General features: G+C 38.8%; 1 protein-coding gene across 8 annotated transcripts in view; it reads left to right on the top strand.

The window, feature by feature from the left end:
- The window catches only part of ROBO1 (roundabout guidance receptor 1), a 1,280,027-nt gene that overhangs the window by 1,222,481 nt on the left and 38,302 nt on the right, over positions 1-19,244 (top strand). For 6 of the 8 annotated variants that reach the window (XM_006162599.3, XM_006162600.3, XM_006162598.3 and 3 more), the window contains 4 exons: positions 6,780-6,934; positions 9,900-10,235; positions 11,969-12,076; positions 15,568-15,712. In XM_006162599.3, coding sequence (XP_006162661.1) covers positions 6,780-6,934; positions 9,900-10,235; positions 11,969-12,076; positions 15,568-15,712 — 744 coding nt within the window. The remainder of the gene's footprint in view (positions 1-6,779; positions 6,935-9,899; positions 10,236-11,968; positions 12,077-15,567; positions 15,713-19,244) is intronic. The other 2 variants (XM_006162604.3, XM_006162605.3) reach the window with 1 other exon arrangement.

Raw genomic sequence — 19,244 nt, 5'->3', positions numbered from 1 at the left:
CACAGCAGTTGCTCATAAGCTGTAGGTTAGACGTTTGTTTGGTCTCATTATGAAATTTAACATATTTCACTTCTCCATTTAAAAGAAGAAATCTAGGTAGCTTGTTAACAAAGCGCTTGTTGTATCTAATGAAAGTTAACCTTGATCCTATATTTATGATTTATTTTTGCTAATTGTTATTCAGTGAACTTTATTGTAATCACACAGAACTCACAAATGGTTGTGACAGGCAGCTTAAAGGAGTTGAAATAAGGTGTAAGTTACATGTGCCAAGCTTCAGGAGTTTCTATAAGGTGATTTTGTGTTCAAGAACAGTAACATCTAGGTGAAGGGATAAGAAAAAATTCTCCAACCAAAAAGCCTTTTCATAATTCAAATTCATTGAACACATTGAGTGTCGTCTTTGTGCAGTTGGACAATGTGGTTGCTACTGGAGAGACAAAAATGAGTAAGTTGTTAATTCTGCATCAAAGAAGCATGCCATCTGATAGCTATTACTCAATTTAGTATAGAACAATGGATGATTTTGTTAAATTGTGCACCACCGTTAGCCTATGTAGTACAAATTTGGCCATGTGCACTGATCTTTGCTGGGTACAGCAAGCTTCCTGTTTTCATACCTGTGAAACAAAGCCAGACCCTGAAAGACCAGAAACGAGGAGGGTTTCATAAGGCATAAATCCACTTGATTCAGGAATTAAACCAGGGCATGTTTTTATATCCAGGGGAATTCCACCTAAATCACAGCCCAGGTATTCATGAAAGAGCTCTGGCATGAAAACATGTTCTCACGGGTAAATCTGGAACGCCTGGTTATATAACTACCTCTGAACGTATGCATATTCATGACTGGAGACCAGCTTTCTCCTTAATCAAAGCGCATGAAAGAGCTTATCGAGCATCTTCCGTATGTCCCGCATTAACCTGTATGCAAGGGTGTGCATGTACTCACACAAACACGCACATACAGAAAATATAAGCCGCGTCCTGTTCTAGAGGGATTTACAACCCAGATAGACCAAATTAGCACATGGAAAACAATAGAAGGAATGCTTAAGTAGCAAATGCTAGCTTGGCAGGATTAAAATATTACCAAGTTCCTGAACTATCTATTTGGATGGTTCACTATATCACAATACAAACATAACTATTTACATTTGAAAACTGAATCCCAGGGCCAGCAAGTGGCATGGTGGTTAAAGTACTAGATTCCCACATGGCCAACTATGGTTCAAGTCCTAGGCACTGCAGCTTGAAAATCACACTGGTGGTGTGTGCATGCATGCTCAAAATCCCAGGAAGAGACTGGAGAAGAGGTGATTGAAGCATGGCCTTCCCTTAAGTTGCACATGCCCTATGGCAAAAACTTTTTTAAAGAGAAAAGAAAACAGAATGCTGGATAGAAATGATCGTTTTCCCAAATCACATTTTTAAAATGTTGGAATGTTATAGAGGCAACAGTTAGTTTAAGATATTAGAGTCAGCGCTTGAAATGATCATTGTATTGGGTTATCAAAAAAGTCAGGATCCTATGTTCCACAGGATCCACCACGATTAAAATATCAAGTCCAAATTCGGGATAGCATGTGAAGCCCACAGACCCTAGGGTTTTAGAGACTCATCTGATAGCTCTGTGTGTCGTAGCCTACAGCCCGCTGCAGCAGCCCAATGCCCTTTGCCGGTGTTCCATCTTCTAGTATGTTACATCAGTCTGGAGCGTCTTCCACCCACTGCCCCCGGTCAGTGAATTTCACCTGCTGTGTCCTCCATGACCTGCTGTGGAACACAGAAGCACCTCACAGAAGTTGAGGCAGTTATCTTTTGTGTAGGCCAGGGGTTATCTATGGTTTTGGGGCCAAACCCAGCCTACCACCTGTTTTTTTTTGTTTTGTTTTGTTTTGTTTTTGTTTTTGTTTTTGTTTTTTGAGCGGTTTTCGCTATAGGTCATGTGCGCTCGCCAGACAGACAGAGAGAGACATAGAGACAGAAAGCGAGAAATCACCCCCCAGGGGGGATTGTCACGCCACAATCCCTTCTCCTCCATTCTCCACTCAGGATCTTGGGCACACACGCACACGCGCCCGGCATGAGTTTTAAGCCACTGGGTCCGGGACGCGAACGGCGGTCGACTATGTGGGAGTCCAGCGACATAGCCATTACACTAACTGCTGGTTCCCCCTACCACCTGTTTTTGTAAATAAAGTTTTATATAAGAATACAGCCAGGTTCACTTGTTTACGTATCATCTATGGCTGCTTACGAGCTACAATGGCAAAGTTGAGTAGTTATGGCAGAAACTAATATGGGCTTGCAGAACCTCAACTGGTTACTGTCTGGTCCTTTACAGAAAAAGCTTGTCAATCCCTGCTGTATATAAACGCCTCTGATTATAGAATATAACATCCTGGCGTATAGACAGTATATGGTTTATTTATCAATTAGTGAATATTAATAATTAATTTATTGAATTATGCCACTACATTCAAGGTACAGATTATTGATTTTTTAAAAGATGTCATCAAGAAGTATCTAAGAGTGGAATAACTGAATGAGTAGTAAATGAATGTTGAAAGACCTGAATTCAGTCCTTGATAATTCAGAGAAAATATTTCAGGCTGGATTATTTATTCATTCTTTTTTATAAGCGCATAAGAGGTGAGTTTTTGTTTTTGTTTTTGTTTTTGGTGTTTTTAGGTTTTTGCTATAGGGCATGAGCTCTCACTGGAGAGAGAGAAAGGGAAAATGAGAAGTCAACCCCCGGGAGATGACCACGCCACAATCCCTTTTCCTCCATTTTCTAAGAAAGAAATGCCTTTCTGACAGGGTCTTGCCATGTGCTTCTCTGCCCCCTGGTCTCACAGTTTGCCAGGATTACATGAGCAGACTACTGCATTCGGCCTGGCCTACTAGGCTGGTCCAGCATCCGGACGCGGGCCTCCTTACGGGACCAGCCTTGTATAGTGCTGTCCCTACTTTTACCGCCGTGACTGGGCCTAGGTTAGGTTCTTTTCTCTAATAAAGGAGAAGGTTTTCTAGAACTCTTTTCTAATTCTTAAAATAGTTCATTTATTTCCAGGAAGAGAGAATGAGGAAAGCAAAGAGATCTCTTCTGAACTGAGAAAGAGCAAAAACTGGTGAAGAAATCAGGGGAGAATCAGGGAAATGCTAAGTAGCTGGTCCTATTCTTTTTTCCTTCCTTCCAACATTCTAGTCATCTCTTCCAAAAAAGTTACTTAAAATCCAAACCACAACATAAACAAGAACAAAGCAAGAAAAGCCTTAAAAAGGGAGTGCAACAGTCAGGCCCACTTGGTAGAAAATGCCTACACTACATTTCCCGTCGTTATGAGGTGAGGAAAAATGGAGGTCAGCTCTGGACCCTCTGTAACACTGGCCCTTTTAGAACTGCTCCTGGGGCTTGAAAACGTCTTCACCCTCCCAGTGGAAAGAGGAGACAGCCTGACCACCCTCACTCCCAGGCTCTCTCACCGTTTCCCCCTGTACCCTGTAGTGTTTTTTGTGGTGTTACAGTTCCAAGAGATTTTCTTAGCGTTAGTGACTTGAGTATCCGAAAAGAAAAGGAGGAACTAAAGATAACTACCTCATCATTTTCAAAGTGCATTAACCCTGTATTCCCTCGTGACCCAGAACTACCCCCTTACTGCAGTAAATGACGATGTTGTCTTTTAGACCCACGTTAATACCACAGCCGGCGTGTGTCTCGCGTCTGCTTCACGTTTTATTACGGGGCAGCTAAAATCTGTTTCATACACATTTGGTACATTCAGTGTGTACAGGTACCTGTGAAATTGCTCGTTTAAAAAGTGCCTATAGCCCTTATCAGAGAAGCTGCATATGACCTCTGAAACACACACCCGGCATTTCGGGGTTCATGACGGGTGAGTAATCATGGTTCACCTTCTCCCTCGAATAATTAGCATTCCAAATTCAAGTCTAAACAGAAAACTAGGACATACATTGGTAAGCCGACTTCCTGTTGGAAATCCCCTCTGTACATGAAAAGTTTTCTCAGCCTGTAATGATACCAAAGCATTTGCTTTAAAAGTACATTTCAGAGGGAACTATCCTAGCATAGAAATATTGTCAATTCCTTTTGAAGCATGTAAGTCAGACTGGCAGATGTCTGTTTGACCCATACTTCAAGGATCACATAGCATCTCCACAGTGCCAAATATTGAGTTTTATTTTTAATGACTTCTCCATTAATAACATTCATGATTTAAATGAAAGGGAAAATAAAACAGGGAAGTTAAACATGACTCCACGCCGAATTTTTGTAAGTAACATCTACAGGTTCCAGATACCTACAATACAGCTTGTATTTAAATGCATTAGATTTCAGCAGTGCCACATTTGTTATTAATGATTTTAACAGTAAGTTGTGCTGGTAACTTTATTCTGAATTTTAGGACTTCAGACTTTTTCCCCACTCTTGCTTTTAGTAAGGCCCTTTGAGAGGGTTGGAGAATTTCTGCACTCTCCAGGATACATTTTGGTAGCATGTCAGATCTCAGTGTGGACTTTAGGGCTAGACTGCTAGAGTTTGAAACCCAGCTCTGCCATACTGTGCTCCATTTCTTTCTTTCTTCATTTGAAAGTTTATTTATTTGTTTCTTCCTTGTGAGAGATAGACAGGCACCTCCAATCGGGTCGTCATGCCGTGATCCACCCCAGTTTTAGCCAGCCCAGATCCAAGGCACGCACATACATGGAATGTTCAAGGAGCTCTCAGGACGAGAACCCAGTACCTTTCCCATGTGGGTCTAGTTGCCCTGCCACTGTGCTACCACCGGCTCCACACATTTTCTAACATCACTCAGACTTCTCAGTTTCCTCATCTACAAACTTTGGATATGAGCAGTACTTAACCTTGTAAAATGGTTGTGATGATTTCGTGAGTTAATATAAATAAAGGCCTCAGGACCGTGGCTCACGCATGTGGCAAGGAATAATATTCATTTTTGTCACATATGCACACAGTTATGTATACCAGTATATACATTATAGATCCATATTCTTCACTGGGAATGAGTTACCCCTCAAATTACCATCACTTGCATCGTGTTCCTTGGTTGCGTAGGAACCATGAAGACTGAAGCATCAGGTTCTTGTTTCCCAGGTAAATGAGAAGCAGTTACTGTACTTTAACAAAGAACATCTTTGCAGAGTCTCTAGTGCACTTCCGTATATGGTGGGTCAGACAGCACATCAGCAGCAGCACTTTTGCTGAAGTACCATATAGAGTCCATATTTGAAAAGGCCATGAAGACTACCATCTTGGACTCCAACTTGAGTCCCTGGCGCTGGAGGTCCAGAGCTCCCATTAGAAACTGCTGATAACTTTGCATTCCCAACGCACAGTGAGAGATGAGCATCTGTTGTGCAAAAAAAAAAAAAAAGAAGAAGAAGAATGTTAATATTTCTTTTCCTAGACACACTTGTGTTATCAGACTTACTCCAGTAGCTTTCCTTTGCTTATGTAGGATTTATAGCATTTTACATAGTCACCTTCAGAAAATGTTGACAAGCTTACAGAACTATACACTGCAACATTTACGAGTCTCTGTGCAAAATGCCACAAAGCCCCAAACTCAGTATTTCCGAGACAGGGTTTTGAAGAAAAATATGTAAATGTACTTAAGATGAAGAATACATTGTCTGAGTAGAGGAGCTTGCTCTGTTTTCTAAAAGAAGCTGTGATAAGAGTCATGATTTTTTTTCATGGGTCAGAAATGAAGAGATGCAAATGTCTTAAGGAATTTTAAACTATTGAAAGACACAAAGATATATATATTCATGTTTTTCATATTCCATGTTTGTTTGTTTTATGTTTGCTATAGAGTGTGCACACACATGAGAGAGAAAGAGAGAGAAGGAAAGTGAAAAATCATCCCCCAGGAAGGATGGCCATGCTGCAATCCCTTTTCCTCCAGTTTCTTCTCAGGATTTTGAGCATGTATGCACATGTACCCAGTGTCATTTCCAGGCTGCTGGGTTCAGCACTTAAACTATGTAATCAACCATGGGAGATCCAAAACCATCAACTTTACACCTCCTGGTAGCCCTAATGTTTGATTTTTAATTGTTATAACCAAAGGTGGAGAAGAACATTGCAAACAGTATAAGAGTTCAGGTATGAAGGACAAGTCTGTCAGTTTAGAGTTATGACTATGGAAACATTTGTATTACGGTTGTCTCTTCAATAAAATGAAAGGATGGGGGACCAACATATGATATAATGGATATATCTCTGGACTCCCATGTAGTTGACTATGGTTCGAGCTCAAGACCCGGTGGCTTAAACTCACTCTAGGCCTGTGTACGTGCATGTTCAAGATCCCGAGCGGAGAATGGAGGAGAAGGGATTGCAGCCTGGCCATCCCCCTTGGAGGGGGAGGTGGTGCTTACTCGCTTTCTGTCTCTCTCTTTCTGGGGAGTGCACATGCCCAATAGCAAAAATCTCTCTTAAAAAATAAATAAAATGAAAGTAATAATATTGCAAGGAACCCTCAGAAAGTTCATGGAAAATGCCCATTTTATGGAAAAAAATGCATGGATTTTGAATGTTTTTTGCACCAAAATAAACTCATGCTTTAATTTTATTTTTACAGGAACTTTTTGAAGTATCTCATTATTTTTCAGCATAATTCACCAAATTATTTATGAAAATAGTAAGATGAAGAATTCGTTGGAATTCTTAATAGAAAATAGTATTTTCTACTCCTGTACTATTTGCTTTGATACATGTTTTTCTTTAGACCAGGGCTCCTCAACATCAGTGAACCCGCTGCACAGCCGTGGCTGGCAGACACGTGGCCTAACACCGGTAACAACCACAACGACTGCTCCATCAACTGCTGCACGGCAGGCAATGGGAACAGTGACAGCAACCTGACCACCTACAGCCGCCCAGGTTAGGCCACAGAGGGCGCCAGAAACGTACACGCTTCATGAGGAGCTAGCCAGGAGATGCACTGCATGGGAAAGGAAGATTCCACCCACAGCTTCATGACATGTTCACTATGGTTTAGCAAATCGCCTGAGTCAAGTATTATCTCCCTCTCTAAGCATCCACACCATTCTCTTCCAGGGAAATTTTCCCAGAAAAGGGAGAATATATGTTTTAGAGTAGATAGCAAACAAGGAGTAAAGAAAACTGTAAAGAAGTCTTCTTTATAAGAATGTTTGTAATTGGAGTTAACTATAATATTTTACTATTTTCAAGATCCTGGGAATAACAAAGAACAAAGGGTAATAGTAAATCCATAGTTAAATAATGCTCTTAACTAGCAATAACAGTCATTGGCAATAGTACTAATCAATGAAGATTACAATCAGCTTTCATAGTACAGGCGTAAATCCTCAAGACAAGACATATGCACACTTGCTTTGTAGGTGTGTGTACTCACATTTATTTTCTGTTGAGTCTTATTGGTTCATAAATATGGGTGAGTAAATTATTTTGCAAAAAACATATTTTAAAACATGATAGTAAAAAAATATGGAGCATGCAAGATTTAAAGAGATGTAAAAGAGTAAAAATTACAAATGTAATGTTCACCGTATTAGAAATATCAAAAGAATCATGGAACGCAAAGGTATTAAGATATTACTCTAGAAGTAAAACAGCTCATAGAATTAGGAAAAAGGAGAGACAAGATGGCATTTAAGTAAAGATATTACACACTTGAAAGAAAAATCGTAGAGCAATCTGTATGTCTATGCTAACCATAATTCCCTGAATTCATATGGATATGACATATCCCTGTGGCCAAGTCTGTACCTCGAAAGGTCCATACTTAAGTTGCACAGAAAAACAGTCACATGACTGTAAATAAAGACTATGCTGAAGGAGAGAAAAAATGGTGATATACATGTAAATAAATGTACAGAGATGGCTGTTTACATTTAAATTAATTAAATGCAATGTATTCAGTTCTTCATTTGCAATGGCCACATTTCAACTTCTAAGGTGTCTCATGTGGCTGTTGGCTGCCATATTGAACAATGCAGTGTAAACCATGTCCGATATCTCACAAAGATCTGTTGAAAAGCACTTATAGAAGGAACCAGCAAATGATGTAATGGCTATGTCGCTGGACTCCCATCTAGTTGACTGTGGTTCAAGTCCTGAACCCAGTGGCTTGAACTCACTCCGGGTGCATATGCATGTGTGCCCAAGATCCCAAGAGGATAATGGAGGAGAAGGAATTGCGGCGTGGTCATCCTCGTTTTCTGTCTCTCTATCTATCTCTGTCATTCTGACAAGTGCATGTGCCCTATCGCCAAAAACTCTCCAAAAAAAAACAACAAAAGAAAGAAATCCTGGAAGATAAAAAAAGATTTTAAACAAAAGTAATTTTGGCAGATAAAAATGAGATATCAAAACTGTATTGCCTATTTATTAACTAATATTGAACAAAACTTAATGCCTGGTAAGTAGAAGTAAGAATTACTAAGGACCAAATTAATCAAATATTCCTGCTCTCCTACTTGTTTATGTTTGAAATTGGGTAGATGAATTCAGTAGACTAGGGAAGTTACAATTTTTTCTTAAGATTATATTCATATTTACATCTTGAATAACAAATATATTAATTTATCATCTTTTAAGATGTCTAGTTAAAAACCAGTTCTTGGGACCAGCAAATGGTATACTGGTTATGTTGCTGGTCTCCCATGTGGTCGACTGCAGTTCAAGTCCTAGACCCAGTGACTTAAAAATCATGCCGGGCACATGTGCATGCGTGCCCAAAATCCCGGGAGGAGAATGGAGGAGAAGGAATTGCAGCATGGCCATCCTTCTCCAGGGCGTGATTTCTCTCTCTCTGTCTCTTTGGTGAGAACACACACCCTATAGCAAAAATCTCTCCAAACAATGATAAAATAAAATAAAAACCAGTTCTCAAGGTGACCTGTTAATGTTGGTGGCACTTTCAAACCACATGAGTAAAGTAATAGTATCTGTACCATTGTAAGCTGATTCATTTATTCATTTTAAATTAAAAAAATTAAATATGATTTTAGTTCTTCACTGTTTTAATATTGTCAACAATAGGCCTTAAATATGTCTATATATATACTGGTAACGTCATTGCCAAATATTTCAATGAAGGGTAAATTAGAGTGGAAATGAGATATTAGACATATGGAGTATTATTTCAGGTTTTAGTTGATTAAATGGCTCAGGTTACTATGATTGATTTGGTCATTGTTGTTGCCATTTTATACTTCTTGGGGCGACATTGTGAAACCATGAGAAAATGATTTTACTAGCATCTTTACCTGATAATGATTATCAAAGGAAGAACTGTTTAAACTCCCCTGAGTATGGTTACTGTCATTTTACCCCATCCCACATATCTGCTCTGGAGAAGTCCTCAGCATACAAGGATTAAAATATCAGGTTCCTTAATCTGCAATTCGAATTTTTTTCGTTCTTGAGTCTCAACTTGCATGCTTTGCCTGTTCCTTCAGCAGCTAATTAGTAGCTTCAGAGAATTTAATAAGCTAATACTAGAATATTTAATGTTGTCATATAAAGATATTCATGTATGTATTATTTTAGTGGAATTTCTAGTTGTGGGGTTGTTCAAAGAAAATTATTTAAAAGGGAATGAGTTACTTACCATGTAAGACTAATAGAAGTTCAAATTTTTTAGTCTTCATACAAATTCTATGTATCCTCTTTTATGCCCTCAACTTTTAATTGTATTTTTTTAGAAAGTACATGTGACTATTTGGCCCTTGCTCTTGACCTCATATAAGCCCATATGTACTTTACATAGCAATTTTACTGTGACTCACACGCTACTTAGAAATTTAAAAGGAATAACCATGCAGAATGACTTTTTCCTTTTCCTCTCCATTGCACATAGCTGATTGTATAGCAAATTATAACAACCAACTGGATAACAAACAAACAAATCTGATGCTCCCTGAGTCAACTGTCTATGGTGATGTGGACCTTAGTAACAAAATCAATGAGATGAAAACCTTCAATAGCCCAAATCTGAAGGACGGGCGTTTTGTCAATCCATCAGGGCAGCCCACTCCCTACGCCACCACCCAGCTCATCCAGTCCAGCCTCAGCAATAACGTGAACAATGGCAGCGGGGACTCCAGCGAGAAGCACTGGAAGCCAGGCGGACCGCAGAAACAGGACGTGGCACCTCTCCAGTACAACATCATGGAACAAAACAAGCTGAACAAAGGTGAAGAGCTCCCCATTCCTTTTCGTTTTCTGTACTGATCTTCTTAACCCTTTGACACCAGATGTCCAAACTTCTCTGCCACTCACGAGTAAAATTTTTTTTTCTTTTACTAAGATTCTCTTATTTCTTTGGTTTCAAAATTTCCAGCGTCAAAGACTAACCCTGGAAAATTGATTTTATCATAATATCTAAGTGTTTTCAAATGGTATTGAGATTCATTTAAATTTAATAGTGGGTGAGGGATTGCTTAGGACAGATGATCTTTTATTCATAAGGCAGATATGCAACCATCACAATACCTCACATTTTCCATAAATAGACTATCCCATTCTTTTCACTTGAGGATGGAAGATAATTACCTCTACATGGTCATGTAACTGAATGGCGTTTTTATATCAAATGGAAGAAAAATAATTAAATTAAACTTGAACTGGAGAAGTGGTTGAATTTTTGTATCAGCCCTACCTCAGTACATTGTAGCAGTACTCAGACTGCTACAATGTATAATTTTAGAACTTAAATTTCTTGGGTTGCTGATTGAAGTCTCTCCATATAGAACCCAAATAAATTAAGTTTAATATTAACTTGAAGCAGAAAAATAGTATTTCATGGCCTGAGGGGAGTGTTTCTCCACTGTAATGTGCGTGAGTTGGAAAAAAATGTATTTGATTTCTTTGTAGTTCCTCAGCCTATTGCTTTAATAACATGATTTGCAAAGTTAGACCTCTGGGAAAAAGGGGATTGTTCTAATTTAAATAGATGGGTCAATGGTGTGTGAGTGTCCAGGTTAAATGCATTTAACTGTGGATCATTAGAGAAAAAGATTTATTTTGTTTAGGCTTCGCTTGGGAGCATTTCAAAAATATATATATACATACACATATTAGAGTTGGAGATTTCATTGAGATTACTTAAGCATTTCATTTAAACTCATGTTATGTTTAAATTTGATAATAAAGTCATCTAGCCTTTTCCCTAAGTTTGAGAAAGTGCTTGATTGGTGTTAATAGCCAAATTTAATAAATATTTATTTAAATTCCAGCATAAACTCATGCCAAAGGCTGACAAAGATGAATTGAACCATTTCTACAAGCCTACAGTCAGGATTCAAACTATCATCACATTAATTTCTTTGTAGTATATGGTTTACTATGAATGTTGGCGAGCTCTGAGAGTCCTGTGTGCAAATATCTCAGAACTCTCACACTGTTTGGAAGCAGATCTGGTATGTCAGACTGCACTAAAGACTTTGGGATGCAGCTATACTGACATTATTCCTGACCACATCCCAGGGACGAGTTTATCATTTGAATTTTCACCTTTGCCTAAGTAAGCAGAAGCATTTCTGGGAAAGACTAAGATATTTTGTCACTCACTGTGTTTTTTCTTTTAGACATAACCTTGCTGATAAGTTTTAGTTTTTAAAAATTTATTAGAATTTACTTTTTATGATCTGCAGACATGGTATTTTCATGATTTCTTTCTGTTAAGATGATTTTGTTGCTAATAAAATATATATTTATATTATCATATAAATATAATTCATATATAGATGGAGGGACAGATAATAAGCACTTTTCTATTCTGGCAATCTGAATTTAAGAAATGACAACATAAGGCAAATAAATGAAGCAATTAATTTATTCAATTATTCACATATAAACAAAGCAAAGAGTTCAATAACTTACAAACAGAAAATAAATGTTTAATCTTTTTCCATCTAAAATATCTAGATTATAGAGCAAACGACACAATTCCTCCAACCATCCCATACAACCAGTCATACGACCAGAATACAGGAGGATCCTACAACAGTTCAGATCGGGGAAGTAGTACATCTGGTAAGTAAGGGAACCCAAAATGTTCTCTTGGAACATTCCTTGGGGCCAGCAGGTGGCATGGGATTAAGGCACTGGATTCTACATGGCTAACCATGGCTCTAGTCCTGGACCTGGCGGCTCGAAATTCATGCCAGGCATGTGTGCATGTATGCTCAAAATCCCACGGGGAGAGTGGAGGAGAAGGACTTGCAACATGGTCACCCTCTCATCTTCCCTGTCTGGCTCTCTCCAGCAAGTGCATGCATACTATGGCAGGGACCTTTAAAAAAAAGAAGTTGATACATTCCAAGATAAGAATTGAGTGCTAATGGACTCTTGTACATAGGTGGCATGTTTCATTACTTTATATAATTTCAGTCTCAAGCAAATCTGACTTGTGGTACTATCCACTGACAAACATTTTATATTCTATTTGGTAACAAAGATTTAGAATGTCATTTTCCTTCATGTTAATGAGTTTTGATAATGTGAGAATTATGTACTAATCTTTATAGATAGTTGAAGCTCTTTTCCCTTGTGGCCAAAATATACTAAAAAATTTGCACATATAGTTAATCTACTAAACATGTTAGCACTCGAATGGACCATATAAGCATGTGACATTTGAGCAGAGTCAGAAACCTAAGAGACAATTATATGAGATCTAGGTAGAGTAGGGTCCTAAGCTCATTTTATTTTTTGTGTTAAAATGTGAGCTGTAATTGTAAAAATTGTTTTCTGTAAATATAGTTATATTAACCTCTCTGCACACAACTTGGCTCACATATATACAGATGTGATATACACAGATGTTACTTGTCAGTGGAACAAAATAAATTCAAAAACATTTACTCTTAGATTTAGGATTGACTCCAGCTTTCTTTAGGCCTTAAAATTGGTATCATTGCTTCAACTGCTCTGGTATGAAGTGTACTTCATGTTGGATAAATTCTCTTTACAACCCAAATGATGTGTAGCAATCAAATGTTTAAAAATAATAATAAAAAAAATAAAATGGAATTAAAAATTAATAATAAAATGGAATTAAAAAATTGTTGCCATGGCAAAGAGATTAGTATAGTAGTAGTCAGGGTAAAATTTATGGATGTCTTACTAAATTCATAGTCTCAGGTAAAGACTTGAAACAAAAATAAATTCAGTTTTTCTTATTGCTACAACTCTTATGCTGGGGTATTAATCAAAATAGGATTTTTACACTTGAGGCAAAGGGCAGGCTGTACTGATCCTTACGCAGGAAAACAGGAAGAGGAAGGGCTGATAAAGTAGCCAGAGGTGTTCCCCAGCTCATGGTACAATCTCTCCAGAATCCCCCAGCCTTGCTCTGAAACTGGAAAGCCAACCTGCCAGCCTCAGTAGGTAAGTGCCACAGGAGCCAAACTGAGGCCTCTTCCCGGGGTGTCCTGCTGTGCCAGCTGTTTGCCAGCTGTTTTACTGATAGGGGCTGCAGATGGGAGCTTGCTGGTACTTAGGTCCTATTTTTTCTAATTAAAGGCAGTTCATTATTAGAACTAACATGTGGCAAGTCACACCACAATGAGAGCAAAACTGATCGATCTTCTCTCTACCATGTTTCACCAGGAGAGGGTAGAAGTGGTAACTCCCAGCTACTGGTTAAAGCCGTTGCTAAATGCTTTCAGCCAAAGGGCTCTACCCTTCTGTGACGTACATGGCATCACTTTTACCGTGTTCCCTTGACTAAGGTGCTCTTTGGTATCTTCCAACCTGTATTGAAATGACTCTCATTTGAATGAAAAGAGCTTAGAAATGGCCCTTTCCCTTTTTGGATCTACTCTGGTTCTACTATACACTGTTGTTTACTCATTAAAGTCTTACTGTATGTATATATATATATATGAAGTAAAATCTAGATTAAAAGAAAGATGTCAAGGCTTTACATTTGGGAAAATCATGCAAAATATTTCAGTATTTGAGTATCTTATGTCTTTTTATCTCTGAAGTAGTCACATAAAGTGAAACTCCCAGCTACTTTTCTAAAAGAAGACACCATTCTGGGGTCAGCAGGTGGCGTGGTGGTGAAGGTGCTGGACTCCCACATGGCTAAGGGTGGTTCAACTCAGACCTGGCGGCTTGCTTTCTCATTCACTTTCTCTCTCTGTCTCTCTCTGCTCAAATGGAAGAATAATCATTAATCAAGTTAAATAAATAATACTTTTTTTTAAAGACACCATTCTAAGTTATTAGCATTCAAGAGGCCTTCTCCAGCCCTCAGATTCCCAGATCTTGATATTCTGTTATTTTGTGAATAGTGCCAAAATGTTATACAGATGCAGAATCGGGTGCAATTCAGTGGAGAGCAAAGCAGTCAGTAAGGTGCAGGGAGGATGTGTGATGTGAAGCGTCTCAGGACTGATGGAGTTGGTACAGTAGCTGTGTATCAAAGCATCAGGAGGAAGTGCTGGTCCGTGTCAGTTCCACAGCACAAGCAGGTACTCCCCGACAGGACAGCCACGCAGTGGGAGAGGGAACAGAGACACAGGCAGAGGGCTGGCAGCCTGAAAATTCCCAAGTGGCTTTTTAAAAATAAGGTTCGTGGAATATGCTAACCTGGTTCAGGACTTGGAGCTGTTTCAGATAGAGTCCAAAAATAAAAAGATAAAATTCTAGATAATTAACAGAGATTAAGGGATCATTTGAGAAAAATAACCACAGACTCATGATCTGTGATTTACATTTGTATCATATAAGGCAGGGAGTCTATTTTATTCCAAACTGCAAACTGTTTTTTTAAAATAATAAATGCTCTAAATTGTGCGACTACCTATGTTTAAAGAATATGCCTAATCTAGATCCAGAACACTGCAACACTTAAGCAATGGGACTGCTTGAAGTTACTAAGAATGTTCAAGCAACCTCATTATATTAGAAGCCATAATTCTATAGAGATAGTGGCTGACAATGCTTGTGTCCCCTTTTAAAAATAATTTTCCCGCTTCTTTAGTCATTAGTTATATTAGTACTTCCAGCAATTATTTTCATCTGTACCTGCCTTTCTGGAAAAGACTAGTAATTTCGTTGTGCCTAAAACATTCCAATGGACAAGTACAAATTAAATATATTCAGTGATTTAATGCAACAGTGGGACTCTAATAGATCGTATCTGTATCATATTGTATTTTAAGTTCCGGCAATTAAATAATAGAAAGGCGCTCCAGAAAATATGTCTACAGCTCATTTGTTTCAGATGATAATCCATAGCACAATTAATTGCTGCAGGAAGATCACTATTAATGATATGACTTGTAAAATTCATTTATGATTTTATTGCTTTTTTGCTATTTATCTTACTGTGAAATATAGCAATACTTTGCTTCTATTGTACAAAATCCCGTTTAAAGTTAGTGAAGAAAAATGTGTTTCTTTCTCCCTATATATGAACTATAAGATTATATTTACAAGAAATAATTAACTTTCAAATAATAGAGTAAAAAGCAAGAAGTAAAAGATTTGTATTGTTTTTTTTTTTTCCCTAGGAAGTCAAGGGCACAAGAGAGGGGCACGGACACCTAAGGTACCGAAACAGGGTGGCATGAACTGGGCAGACCTGCTCCCTCCACCGCCAGCGCATCCTCCTCCACAGAGCAATGGTGAAGAGTACAGTGTGTCTGTAGACGAAAGGTAAGAGCAGCTTCAGAGTCACTCCTAACGTGTAACACGACTGCTTAAAGTCATGGAAAGTAATGTGTTAAACACGACCACCGGAAGAATGCTGGTTGCTAAATTCCACAAACCGTCATCTCTAAATAAAACGATTCTCACATGTCTGACTGTGGTTCAAGCCCCAGACCTGGTGGCTTGAAAATCATCCTGGGCAGGGATCAGCAGTTAGCGTAATGGCTATGTCGCTAGACTCCCATGTAGTTGACCGCGGGTTGAGTCCGGATCCGGTGGCTTAAACTCATGTCGGGCACGTGTGTGTGTGTGCCCAAGATCCCGAGAGGAGAAGGGACTGCGGCGTGGCCATCCCCCCTGGGGGGTGATTTCTCACTTTCTATCTCTCTGTCCCTCTCTGTCTTTCTGGTGAGCGCACGTGCCCTAGAGCAAAAATTTCTCAAAAAAAACAAAAAAAAAAACACAAACAACCGACAAACATCAAAAAAAAAAAAAAAAAAAAAACGAAAACAAAAGAAAATCATCCCCGGCACATGTGTGTGCATGCCTAAGATCCTGGGAGGAGAATAGAGGAAAAGGGATTGCGGCGTGGCCATCCCCCCAGGTAGTGATTTATCACTTTCACTCTCTCTGTCCCAAGTCTTTCCCTGGTAAGCCCATGCATCATATGACAGCAACCTAAAAACAAACAAACACACTAAAAAAAGTGTTAATCATCAGGACCAAAATATCTTCTTTGGTGCTGTCAAAAGAAGAAATTTTTTCTTTGGACGTTTTTTTTAGAACTAAGAAGCTTCTTTTGACACACACACACCTTTTCTTTCTTTTTTTTTGAAGAGGTTTTTGCTATAGGGCACATGCACTTGCCAGAATGACAGAGAGAGACAGAGCGACAGAAAGCGAGAAATCACCCTTCAGGGGGGCCAGCCACGCCACAATCCCTTCTCCTCCATTCTTCTCTTGGGATCTTGGGCACACATGCACACGTGCCCGGCGTGAGTTTAAGCCACTGAGTCCAGGACTCAAACCACAGTTGACTACATGGGAGTCCAGCGACATAGCCATCATGCCAACTGCTGGTCCCACAGACACTTTTTTAAAAATGCATGTATATGAATATACGTGAGCTCATGTACTTGTGATGTGTATGTATATATAGTTGTATATATAATTTTGTGGTTTTCAAATATTAGAATTTCTGTGGCACATCTACATTTTGATAAAATAGTTGTGTAACATTAAACTTGCACCATGATATTCTGAAAACGATTTTTCCCTAGATACTAGCTGTTAAAAACTGTAGGAATTACTGAATTGTTCTGACAGGATTTAACAAGTAGGAGTAACTCACAGGACAGCAGTTGGAAAGTTAGTGTGCATTTCTTATCCTCGTATGTCTAGCCCCGGAACTGGCACCTCCAGCCACACAGAGCAGCTACTTCGTGAGTGAGGACCGTCGAGGAGCACTCGCTTGACACAGAGACTTAACAACAAACACACGAAGTCTACCTAAAGATAGAGCCATTTCTGTTATAGAAATTAAACCTGTTCACTTATTTTTCTCTCACACACACAAACACATGGGGTGTTCTCCATGGCATCTCTGCCCAGGAACAAAGCCTTTGTGTTTCTACTTTCTAATGATCTTTTTGTAAAATTTATTTTCAAGTAAAATTCATTTAAAAATATTGTTATTAATATTATCATCATTATCATTATTATTCTATGGCCAGAGAGCACTTGTGCATGCAAGAAAGAGAGAAAGCACCCACAGTGGGACCTGGTCATGCTCCAATTCCCTTTTCTCCATCCCTCTTTCCCAGCAAGATCCTGGGTAAACACACACTAGCACCAGGCATGTTTGTCATGTCACCGAGTGGGGATTTGAACTGGTGGACCACACGTAATCCCGATCTTGTCACACAGCACTTAGCCACTGCATTGTAGAGCTTTTGTAGAATTGTAGAATTTTATACAAAAGCGTTTTGGTGAATTTTCATTAGGCACAGTAATTATGTTCTATAATGTCACTGCAAACAATGAATTACCAAATACTAAAACATTGGTCCTTGGGGAACTAAGGGTTAGGTGTTATTCGAGTTCTCTGGTCACAACATTTTAACCAACTGACTCAAACATACATAATCTTGTTTTGTGTGTGTTTAGTTTAAATATACCATAGTTAATATATAGTGTTGATTCACTGACAGAATTTACAATCAATGACATCGTAATTCTTTCTTGAGCAAAGCTAATCTGATAGTTGTGTTTTCTCTGTAAGAAAACTCACAAAGTTCTGTGCTTAGGAATGCTAAAGAGCACTTCAGTACTTTCTTTGAGGGTCATCTTAAACAGAGAAGTCATTAATATAAACATTTTTTTAAAAAAATGGTAACTAGGGACCAGCAGGTGGTGTGATGATTAAGGTATCAGACTCTCATGTGACTGTCCACAGTTCAAGTCCAGGACCTGGCAGCTTGCTTCCTTGCTTTCTCTCTCTCTGTCTCTCTGGTGAACACATGTGGCATATAGCAAATTTAAAAATAATTATTATAACAAATAAAATTAAATGAATATTCTTGAAAATAAAAAAGACTCCACAGATGGCATGGAGTTTAAGACATCTAGATCCTACATAGTCAACTGAGTGCTTGACCCAGTAGATTGAAAAACATGCCGGGCACTTTTGTGCGCACCCCCAAATCTCAAGAGAAGAGTGAGGAGAAAAGGGATTGTTGTGTGTGGGGGGGTGCTTTCTCACTTCCTTTCTCTCTCTCTCTCTCTCTCTCTCTGTTTCTGGCAAGCTCACAGGCCCTACAGCAAAAAACATAAATACATAAATAAATAAAATTAATAAAAGATAAATTAAAAATGGGCACTAAATAAACAGGGAAAAGGACACTTGTTTCTAGCGCTGATGCATGTACAGATTTCACACTGTTTTATCTCCGCTGGCCAAACTTTTCATCTCTATGTGCGTGTGTGGCAGTGACAGGAAAGTGCCATGTGTGTTGATGTTCACATCAATTTGACCAAGTCAGTAAGCATGCCAATATGGAATGTGCACATAATGAAAACTGGTCACATTTTTAAAAACTCATTTTTCAGAGGATTTCAATACATTCATTCTCTTATTCACAAAAAAAGGATTAAAATGAAATCAGTGCATATAGATTTTTTAAAAAAATCTATAGCAATTTAAACTATGCCTCCTCCTCCCCCCCCCCAAAAAAAAAAGACTAATTCTAATTGGAGAGAATGAAGGTTTTCTGGTCTGCTCGCATTTATTTTTACCATGAGAAATTAAGAGGTTCTTAATCCAGAGGAGGGGTTTTGTGAAGCCAACTGGTGGAGCAATAAGAGCACATGGGGTTCTGTGTTGACCAAAGTGGGAAGGTTCCGGGTTCCTGTCCAAAGGTCTCCCTGATCCACCACATGCCCTCATGCCCATGGTGGAAGACTGGCTGAGGCTCGCTGGTCGATCTCAGCGTGAAGACCCTGTTGAGGGTGCTGTCTCTCTGTTCTGTTCTTTCTATTT

The sequence above is a fragment of the Tupaia chinensis genome, unplaced genomic scaffold, assembly GCF_000334495.1.
Source record: "Tupaia chinensis unplaced genomic scaffold, TupChi_1.0 Scaffold140301_1, whole genome shotgun sequence".
Taxonomy (NCBI): Eukaryota; Metazoa; Chordata; class Mammalia; order Scandentia; family Tupaiidae; genus Tupaia; species Tupaia belangeri.
This window is presented reverse-complemented; position numbering and strand designations above follow the sequence as displayed.